The 11,348-nt window shown below is 44.0% G+C and overlaps 1 protein-coding gene across 1 annotated transcript in view; it reads right to left on the minus strand.

Annotated features, from left to right (window-relative positions):
• dnah6 (dynein, axonemal, heavy chain 6) overlaps positions 1-11,348 on the minus strand; it is a gene marked incomplete at its 5' end in the record, with an annotated part of 137,910 nt that overhangs the window by 53,975 nt on the left and 72,587 nt on the right. The window contains 6 exons of the mRNA XM_083649338.1: positions 2,513-2,716; positions 3,091-3,287; positions 4,630-4,753; positions 9,118-9,234; positions 9,639-9,783; positions 11,091-11,326. Coding sequence (XP_083505464.1) covers positions 2,513-2,716; positions 3,091-3,287; positions 4,630-4,753; positions 9,118-9,234; positions 9,639-9,783; positions 11,091-11,326 — 1,023 coding nt within the window. The remainder of the gene's footprint in view (positions 1-2,512; positions 2,717-3,090; positions 3,288-4,629; positions 4,754-9,117; positions 9,235-9,638; positions 9,784-11,090; positions 11,327-11,348) is intronic.

The following is an 11,348-nucleotide window of genomic DNA, read 5'->3' on the forward strand; positions in this document are numbered from 1 at the left end:
TGAGATATATCACAAACTCAGGTTACAGGACTCATCACCTCTACCATGCTGCTCTGAGATATATCATAAACTCAGGTTACAGGACTCATCACCTCTACCATGCTGCTCTGAGATATATCACAAACTCAGGTTACAGGACTCATCACCTCTACCATGCTGCTCTGAGATATATCACAGACTCAGGTTACAGGACTCATCACCTCTACCATGCTGCTCTGAGATATATCATAAACTCAGGTTACAGGACACATCACCTCTACCATGCTGCTCTGAGATATATCATAAACTCAGGTTACAGGACTCATCACCTCTACCATGCTGCTCTGAGATATATTACAAACTCAGGTTACAGGACACATCACCTCTACCATGCTGCTCTGAGATATATCATAAACTCAGGTTACAGGACTCATCACCTCTACCATGCTGCTCTGAGATATATCACAAACTCAGGTTACAGGACTCATCACCTCTACCATGCTGCTCTGAGATATATCATAAACTCAGGTTACAGGACTCATCACCTCTACCATGCTGCTCTGAGATATATTACAAACTCAGGTTACAGGACACATCACCTCTACCATGCTGCTCTGAGATATATCATAAACTCAGGTTACAGGACTCATCACCTCTACCATGCTGCTCTGAGATATATCACAAACTCAGGTTACAGGACTCATCACCTCTACCATGCTGCTCTGAGATATATCACAAACTCAGGTTACAGGACTCATCACCTCTACCATGCTGCTCTGAGATATATCATAAACTCAGGTTACAGGACTCATCACCTCTACCATGCTGCTCTGAGATATATTACAAACTCAGGTTACAGGACACATCACCTCTACCATGCTGCTCTGAGATATATCATAAACTCAGGTTACAGGACTCATCACCTCTACCATGCTGCTCTGAGATATATTACAAACTCAGGTTACAGGACACATCACCTCTACCATGCTGCTCTGAGATATATCATAAACTCAGGTTACAGGACTCATCACCTCTACCATGCTGCTCTGAGATATATTACAAACTCAGGTTACAGGACACATCACCTCTACCATGCTGCTCTGAGATATATCATAAACTCAGGTTACAGGACTCATCACCTCTACCATGCTGCTCTGAGATATATCACAAACTCAGGTTACAGGACTCATCACCTCTACCATGCTGCTCTGAGATATATCATAAACTCAGGTTACAGGACTCATCACCTCTACCATGCTGCTCTGAGATATATTACAAACTCAGGTTACAGGACTCATCACCTCTACCATGCTGCTCTGAGATATATCATAAACTCAGGTTACAGGACTCATCACCTCTACCATGCTGCTCTGAGATATATCACAAACTCAGGTTACAGGACTCATCACCTCTACCATGCTGCTCTGAGATATATCACAAACTCAGGTTACAGGACTCATCACCTCTACCATGCTGCTCTGAGATATATTACAAACTCAGGTTACAGGACACATCACCTCTACCATGCTGCTCTGAGATATATCATAAACTCAGGTTACAGGACTCATCACCTCTACCATGCTGCTCTGAGATATATCACAAACTCAGGTTACAGGACTCATCACCTCTACCATGCTGCTCTGAGATATATCACAAACTCAGGTTACAGGACTCATCACCTCTACCATGCTGCTCTGAGATATATCACAAACTCAGGTTACAGGACTCATCACTTCTACCATGCTGCTCTGAGATATATTACAAACTCAGGTTACAGGACTCATCATTGCACCTTGTACGACCTGGTTGGATGGTCCTCCCTTGCCCTGCGCAGAATGCGACATTGGTACATGTTCATATACAAGGCCATCCTGGGCAGACTACCCTCATACATCTGCTCTACGTTTGTAGCGATAACTACATAACTCCCATAACTTAAGATCAAATAGCTGGTTGAAATTCAAAGTGCCAATGATGCGAACAGAATCTGGAAAAAAGAGTCTCTCCTACTTTGGTCCCTGGTCGTGGAACGACCTGCAGTCCCGTTTAAAACTGGTCTCTTCCATTCCTCTGTCCAGTTTTAAACATGCTCTATCTGAAGTTCTTACTGCAAGCTGCTCCTGCAGTAATGTCTAGTTTTACTTTGCCCTTTTTGACCTGTACATTTTGTTTTTAGGCCATATGTTTTTACGTTCTTGATCCTGTGTTATTTATTACCCTTGAATGTGGTATTTTATCATGTATTTGGTTGTCCTTGCTTTTTGAAATGTTTCAGCTCTATAGCCCTGTTTTTATGTTTCCTTTATATGTACTGTAATTTATGTTGATTGTAACCTGGCTTGTAATTGCTGCCTTCTTGGCCAGATCACATTCGCAAAAGAGATCTTGTATCTCAAATGTCTTATCTGGTTAAATAAAGGTTAAATAAAAAAATATATATATATATCAGAAAAGGGGGGCCTGACAGAAAATGTTTGGGAACCACTGGAGTAACTGACTGACTGACTGACTGACTGACTGACTGACTGCTCACCTGGTCCTGGGGGTCGATCATGAGGGGCCAGCGGCGGCCCTGGGTCACCAGGATGGCGTTCTCTGTGGAGACGGTGTCGCGAGGCAGGCCGTCGGCGTTCCACTGGCGGGTGACGTAGGAGTCGCCCAGGATGGAGATCAGGTTGAAGCTGGAGCTGATGGGGATGTGCAGCTCATGGCACTGTGCCATCCACTGCTCAATGAGCTGGGAGAAGGGGACACGCATAGAGTACAGGCACAGTGTTTATCCTATCCTAGAATAAGAATGTGAAATGTCCAAAACATGTTTGAAGATCTATAAAAACTATACTTCAATTAGGCATTTGTGTGATATGGTTTTTCCACAAAAAAGAGTTCACATTATGCGTGGAAGCTGGGAGAGCACGAGACGAGAGACAGACAAACGTTACATCATTTTTGTCTGTCGTGCATTACAGCTAAAGTAACGAGCCTGTTTTGTAAATGTAGGGAGTAGAAAGTGCAGATATTTGTGTTAAAATGTAGGGAGTAAAACTAAAAATGTTGTCAGTATTTTGTAGTAACTAAGTAACTACTTTGTTACTTCCCATCTCTCCTTACCAGCTGTCTATAGTCGGCGGTGAAGGCTCCATAGTAGGCCACACAGGCAGCTGCGATGAAGACATTCCCAACGACGTTGTTGATTTCCTGCTCAAACAGCGTGAGACTCTCCTCCCAGCGGATCTGCTTATCACCCAGAGCCGAGGTCAACTTCCCTGCCCGGGCCAGACGAGCCTCTGTCAGAGCCATGGTGTTCGCTTTGAGAGAGAGAGAGGGCAGCAGAGAGAGAGCGAGGGAGAGAGAGAAGAGCAACATTAGAAAACTAAATAGTAGGGTTTTTTTTTTTTCATCTCAATGTCCAATCAGACCTGGTGCCTTCAATCAAACCTGGTGCCTTCAATCAAACCTGGTGCCTTCAATCAAACCCGGTGCTTCAATCAAACCTGGTGCTTCAGTGAGAAGCTAGACTTGACAAGAGAGAGGAATTCCTAGAGGAGTTTGTCACATTTCTAGAGATAGTCGAGGGCCTCAGGGATATTTTCGCAAATAGTTATTTTTTGTTCTCTTCATTCTTCAGGTCATCATCATGTACACCAAGAGCTGTGGCTCCAGCAGGGTAGATGATCTTGAAAATATGCAAATTAGGGGTCCAGACACACCTAATCGTATAGATAAGCATTCCAAGTGTTCCTAATGGGGGGGAAACATCAAGTTTGCATTTGTGGAACATCTGGTTAAAAAGTTACAGCCGAAACCGTTTTCATGGTGTAGCCATATTAGATTTGGCGCCATGGCGACCCTGCAGATCGCCGGCTCTGGCGCTCTCGCTAAATCATGACAGCATGCTCTGGACTAGCCTGGTAAACCAGCCCGTCACGTGAACTCACATTTCATTTGGTTCTCCGTGACGGTCTTGCCCCGGCGCCATGGAAGGGTGGGGGGGGGGGGGGGGGGGGGTTTAGCAGGGGCGGGAGCAGAGGCGGGAGCATGGGCGGGCGTAGTTGCCTTGACAGACAACTCCTTCAGCCAATCAGCGTCGGATCCAATCAAACCCAAATCCACTCGGGAGAATGGCAAAAACATATTTTCCGCCGAGAAACTCTGCGGTTGCGGCGATACTCCTGTACTTGTTCAATTGTTGTTATTGAGTCTATTTCTGCAATAACTGCACTTTATGGCTGTTTAAACTAGACAAACGCTGACATGACTCCTCGAGACGATCAGGCAAGGAGGCGGCCATTACTGTTTTGTTAGTGCAATGCTAGTGGCGTTCCTGATTGGCCAACTTGCGCTGTCAATCACAGCGGAGTCGCTAATTGGCTCTTCCGCTCTGCAGCTTCTGCTAAACCCTCCCACTGGCGTCGGGGCCAGACCGTCATGGAGAACCAAATGAAATGTGAGTTCACGTGACAGGCTGGTTTACCAGGCTAGCTCTGGACTGCATCTGGGCCAAATTTGGTGCTTTGGCATATCTCCCTAAGGCCCTGGACTAAGACCCTTTCCATACAACAAGAATGATTTAACTTTCACTTAGCTGGACAGTTTAAGAGCCAGTCCCAGTCCATAATAACCACTACATATCCAGTGTGCCGCCCTCACCCAGGCCCTCCTTCTCATTCAGGCTGTGGTCAAACTGGTCCTGGAGGATCTGGATTTGATTCTGCACATCCTGAAGCTGTTGCTGCTTCTCCCTCAGGGTGCTCATGGTCACATCCAGCTCCACCTGCGTGGGGTGGGACAGAGGGAGGGAGGGAGGGAGGGAGGGAGGGAGGGACAGAGGGAGGGAGGGACAGAGGGAGGGAGGGAGGGAGGGAGGGAGGGAGGGAGGGAGGGAGGGAGGGAGGGGAATAGACGGTTTTAACCTGACAACCTAAACATTCTAAATTGCCCCAGCTTACTTCCTGTTGCAGTATTTGCTAATACAATGGCTTACAGGAAATAAGCTAGGTTTTAAACTGTTCCCTAGCAACACTATTCTGTGAAAACCGTCTATATCACTTATGAAACATATTTGGAAAATATTTGCTCTGTTTTCCCTTCTCATAGTGAAAAAAGACGTGATCTACAAACCTTTGGAGCTCCCGTTTGAAGGTTTTTTATTTAGCGTGACGTTTGAAGCCACACAGGCTCTTCCTCAGACACTTTCTGATGTAACAGAGAGACGCCATCTTTAAATACCCATACAACATAGATCATGTGACATAGTTCACCAGGTGTGAGTAATTCAACAATCAAGAGTAATTCAATAATCATATTCAGGTAAATTTAGAACATTACATATAAAGGCAAATAAATACAGCATATGTGAAGCTAAACACGTATAGAAATAGTAGTAATAGTAATTTATTTCGGGTCCATTTGTTAGTTTCACATAAATGCACTGCAGTAATGTACATTATACAATAAGGGGACCGAAAAGGTGTAGGCTGAAGCTGTAGCTTATGTATACCTACCATTTTTACATTTCAATACATCAAACACAAAATAAGACAGTTGCAAGAATCAATTAACAACGAAAAGCAATATTTACATTAGATCGTAGAAGCATTAAGATAGTTTTATATACTTGGTCATACTAAGGTTTTGTATTTATAAAGCGCTCTAAGTTTAAACATTTTTCTGAATTTACAGATAGATTTACACAATTTTAGCTCATCGCAGAGACTATTCCATAGGTGTACCCCTTTGACAGAGATGCATCTACTTTTAAAGTTTGTCCTTACTCTAATCTTTTTAAACATACAAGTTCCCCTGAGTTCATACTGACTGACTCTGGGTGAAAACATTTTCTGAATGCAGTTAGGAAGAAGGTTGTTATGTGCCTTGTACATTATAAGAGAAGTTCTAAGTTCGACTATATCTTCAAATTTTAAGGTATTTAATTTGATAAAGAGTGGGTTAGTTGGGTCGCAATATTTTGAATGATTTACGATTCGTATGGCTCTCTTTTGTAGCTTAATTATTGAATCAATGTTTGTTTTGTAGGTGTTCCCCCAAACTTCCACACAGTAATTGATGTATGAACAAAGAGAGAACAATACAATATGTAGGAATATTTTTTAGTTAACTCATTCTCTGCCAGGGTCATTTCGGTCTGTGTGCTCCCAGTGCCAGGATTTTGAGCATATTTCCTGATCTTCCAGGACCCACAGAATATTCTGTGCTAGGAATAAAATTACACAACATATCTCACAATAAAGCAGAGACTCTCTTCTTACCCCTTGTAAAAAACTGAAACTCGACCATGTTTCCTTGTTTAGTTACAAGCAGTGGAAGTTTGCTTGTTTTCACTGAAAATGCCCTCCTTTGTAACAGAAATAGGAGAAAAATAGGTTTTTAGTGAACGACACCGTTTCAAGCAGAACTCTCTTTTGAGCCTTTTATTTTTTGCCTCAGTGACACATCAGACATATACAGTATTTGTTTTCCCCAAAAAATAAAAATAAAAATAAAAAAAAGTTTTTACTGACTTTTACTTCCTGGAACTTATTTACCAGATAGTCCAAGACTGGACTGACCAAATGAACCCTTATGCTCTCTCTCTCTCTCTCTCTCTCTCTCTCTCTCTCTCTCTCTCGCTCTCTCTCTCGCTCTCTCTCTCTCGAGTCTCACACACGCACACAGGAATCACAGGCAGCTGCTCAATGGCCGCAAATGCTGCTCAATGCACAAATGGCCGCTCATGATCGTCACTCACTAACGGACTCTGTTTACTGCTAAATGGGTGACTATACTATAAATACTAAACGTGATTTAGCGCTTCCGTTCATCAGTTTGACTTGAAACAATGTCACAGGCTGGGAAAGGGTCTGATCTAATGTAAACAAGCAAAACATGAAAGTACGTCCGAGTACGTCCTTGGCACAGAACGCCATTGTAAAAAGTACGTCCGAGTACGTCTTTGGCAGAGAATGAGTTAATAGTTCTTTTGTTTTGTACAGGGTTGCAATAGTTTTGGACAATTTAGATTTAATATTATTAATATGTGTTTTCCAATTGAGTTTATCATCAATAATCACGCCCACAAATTTATTGTCATACACACGTTCAATTTCAACATCATTAATTTTGAGCTTAACTTCAGAGTTTATTTTACGGTTGCCAAAGATTATGAAGTTTGTTTTACTTAGATTAATGAGAATTTGTTGATATCAAACCAGTTTTTAAGTTTAGTAGTAGAAAGAGTACTACAAGAAGAATAGACAGTATAATATAATACATTTACCAAATAGTTTCTAGTCCCAAAAAAAGGGCTCTGACTACAGTACTCAAGTGTTGGAGGCATCCATCTATTTTACAATTTTTACAATTAAAGTTAAAATATAGGGATGGATTGTTTTGTGATGGAATGTCACGTTACTTGCATAAAAATATCAAGAATCCAGGACTTAAGTTCTCTAAACACCCAGACCCTATCTGACAAATGCTTTGTTGTTGTCTCGTCCGGAGAGTGGGCCGACCAGAGAGAAATTCCCAGGCCACTTTTTTACTCCAGTCCGCCCCTGATATGATTTGACTTAGATAGTCTATCAAAGTCAAATCATGCCAAAGGAAGTCTTCTCGCCCACCCTGGCTGTCATGAGCTATTGCTTCAGTGTGCTCATGGATGGATACATATTGCATTGTGTAACACTGACCTGGGCCATGCACAGCTTCTCTCTTGTGTAACACTGACCTGGGCCATGCACAGCTTCTCTCTCTTGTGTAACACTGACCTGGGCCATGCACAGCTTTTCTCTCTTGTGTAACACTGACCTGGGCCATGCACAGTTTCTCTCTCTTGTGTAACACTGACCTGGGCCATGCAGAGCTTCTCTCTTGTGTATCACTGACCTGGGCCATGCACAGCTTCTCTCTCTTGTGTAACACTGACCTGGGCCATGCAGAGCTTCTCTCTTGTGTATCACTGACCTGGGCCATGCACAGCTTCTCTCTCTTGTGTAACACTGACCTGGGCCATGCACAGCTTCTCTCTTGTGTAACACTGACCTGGGCCATGCACAGCTTCTCTCTCTTGTGTATCACTGACCTGGGCCATGCACAGCTTCTCTCTCTTGTGTAACACTGACCTGGGCCATGCACAGCTTCTCTCTCTTGTGTAACACTGACCTGGGCCATGCACAGCCTCTCTCTCTTGTGTAACACTGACCTGGGCCATGCACAGCTTCTCTCTCTTGTGTATCACTGACCTGGGCCATGCACAGCTTCTCTCTTGTGTAACACTGACCTGGGCCATGCACAGCTTCTCTCTCTTGTGTAACACTGACCTGGGCCATGCACAGTTTCTCTCTTGTGTAACACTGACCTGGGCCATGCACAGCTTCTCTCTCTTGTGTAACACTGACCTGGGCCATGCACAGCTTCTCTCTCTTGTGTAACACTGACCTGGGCCATGCACAGCTTCTCTCTCTTGTGTAACACTGACCTGGGCCATGCACAGCTTCTCTCTTGTGTATCACTGACCTGGGCCATGCACAGCTTCTCTCTCTTGTGTATCACTGACCTGGGCCATGCACAGCTTCTCTCTTGTGTATCACTGACCTGGGCCATGCACAGCTTCTCTCTCTTGTGTATCACTGACCTGGGCCATGCACAGCTTCTCTCTCTTGTGTATCACTGACCTGGGCCATACACAGCTTCTCTCTTGTGTATCACTGACCTGGGCCATGCACAGCTTCTCTCTCTTGTGTATCACTGACCTGGGCCATGCACAGCTTCTCTCTTGTGTAACACTGACCTGGGCCATGCACAGCTTCTCTCTCTTGTGTATCACTGACCTGGGCCATGCACAGCTTCTCTCTTGTGTAACACTGACCTGGGCCATGGACAGCTTCTCTCTTGTGTATCACTGACCTGGGCCATGCACAGCTTCTCTCTTGTGTAACACTGACCTGGGCCATGCACAGCTTCTCTCTTGTGTATCACTGACCTGGGCCATGCACAGCTTCTCTCTTGTGTAACACTGACCTGGGCCATGCACAGCTTCTCTCTCTTGTGTATCACTGACCTGGGCCATGCACAGCTTCTCTCTCTTGTGTAACACTGACCTGGGCCATGGACAGCTTCTCTCTCTTGTGTAACACTGACCTGGGCCATGGACAGCTTCTCTCTCTTGGGGCCGACCTCTTTCAGCACTCTGGAGTAGAGATCCATGGCTCGGACCCACATACACATGGATTTGCAGGACTTGGACACCTTCTCCACCTGACAGCGCCAAAAGCAGCAGAACATAACTTAAAGGAAAACTTCACTTTTATTTTGCACATGATCTCATACATATCCCAAAACTGTCAACAGTTTTGCAGGCATTCATTAGTTTGACAGTTTGAGTTAGGTTCTGGACCAGTGATGTCATTCATGCACAAATTACATCACTGGTCCACAACTTCACTCAAGCCAACTCTCAATAACTCTCAAACTAAATGAATGTCTGCTAAACTGTTTACAGTTTTTGGATGTGTCACGTGCAATCAGCTTTGTTCTTCAAAACTACTTACTTTACTTTCTGCTCCTATCCCAACTCTAGAACTCTCATTTAAACAGAATCTGTTTATTCTAAGCCCAACGCTAATAGATATCTGAGTGTTTGAAATGAAATCCAAACAAACCTTCTCCGGTACGAAGTCAGGGTTGTTGACATATTTCTGCAGTTTCTGCAGGATCTGAGGTTTGATGTTGTCCTTGTCGTAGTCCGTCAGACGCTTCAGGAAATTGGAATCTCCCAGCAATTGCTTGGCTCCGTGCCAGTCTGGTCTGGAGGAGGTTGCGGGAAGAGAAAGATTGAGAAAATGGGTTAATGTGTGTTAATTTGTACTAGAGAGGCACACAAGTCATTTTTTGCAAGTCCAAGTCAAGTCTCAAAGCTTTGAGCTAGAGTCCAGATCAAGTCTCAAAGCTTTGAGCTAGAGTCCAAATCAAGTCTCAAAGCTTTGAGCTAGAGTCCAAGTCAAGTCTCAAAGCTTTGAGCTAGAGTCCAAGTCAAGTCTCAAAGCTTTGAGCTAGAGTCCAAGTCAAGTCTCAAAGCTTTGAGCTAGAGTCCAAATCAAGTCTCAAAGCTTTGAGCTAGAGTCCAAGTCAAGTCTCAAAGCTTTGAGCTAGAGTCCAAGTCAAGTCTCAAAGCTTTGAGCCAGAGTCCAAGTCAAGTCTCAAAGCTTTGAGCTAGAGTCCAAGTCAAGTCTCAAAGCTTTGAGCTAGAGTCCAAGTCAACTCTCAAGTCAAAAGATAATAAAAGGAGGTCAGCAGACTGTAAGAAGGTGCTCTTTGGTCAAAAATGGGGTAACATGAAAGTAATCAAAAAAAGGCTGAACCAAGGCACTCTTCAAAGATTTAAAAAAGCTTTCATTCAGGGCTTAGTCCATTTCTGAACAGATTAAAAAGCGAGCCAACATGTTTCGGCAACACATAGCCTTCATCAGGGCATTAATGACTCCAACTCACAAGTCTTTGAGCTAGAGTCCAAGTCAAGTCTTAAGACTTTGAGCTAGAGTCCAAGTCAAGTCTCAAGACTTTGAGCTAGAGTCCAAGTCAAGTCTCAAGACTTTGAGCTAGAGTCCAAGTTAAGTCTCAAGACTTTGAGCTAGAGTCCAAGTCAAGTCTTAAGACTTTGAGCTAGAGTCCAAGTTAAGTCTCAAGTCTTCGAGCTAGAGTCCAAGTCAAGTCTCAAGACTTTGAGCTAGAGTCCAAGTCAAGTCTCAAGACTTTGAGCTAGAGTCCAAGTTAAGTCTCATGTCTTTGAGCTAGAGTCCAAGTCAACTCTCAAGTCTTTGAGCTAGAGTCCAAGTCAAGTCTCAAGTCTTTGGTCACAAGTCCAAGTCAAGTCTCAAGTGTCTTATGGATGAGCGTTCATCTGCTGGATGCCATCCAGTCTGCTTAGAACACTGCACAGATAAAACTAAGGAATTCAAAGCATGTACTGTAATTATTCTCACTCCTTTATCTATTAGAATACAGTATCAGCATTGATTAGATTACATTACTATTAATAGACATTTAATGTTAATGCAAAAAAAGTCCCAAATCTCATTTCCCGAATCAAACCTTAAGTATTTGAGGACACTGACTTGGAGTTGAGCAGGATGCAGACAGCCTCCATGACGGTCATGACCATGTCTGGGGGGTTGGTGAACACCCTGATCTCAGAGATGTCAGCCTTGTCCAGGCCACTGAGGGCTTCGTTAGCACTGTCCAGGGCAGGCAGAGCCTCGTCCAGGTCCCTCTGGGCATCATCAGCCATGGCCTGCGTGTCCTCTGCCTTCACCTTGGACAGAGCCTCGTCTTCTTTCACCACTTTCCGCACCTACAGGGAAGATACACGTGCT

This window comes from Poromitra crassiceps (assembly GCF_964638095.1).
Source record: "Poromitra crassiceps genome assembly, chromosome: 13".
In the NCBI taxonomy this organism is placed as follows: domain Eukaryota; kingdom Metazoa; phylum Chordata; class Actinopteri; order Beryciformes; family Melamphaidae; genus Poromitra; species Poromitra crassiceps.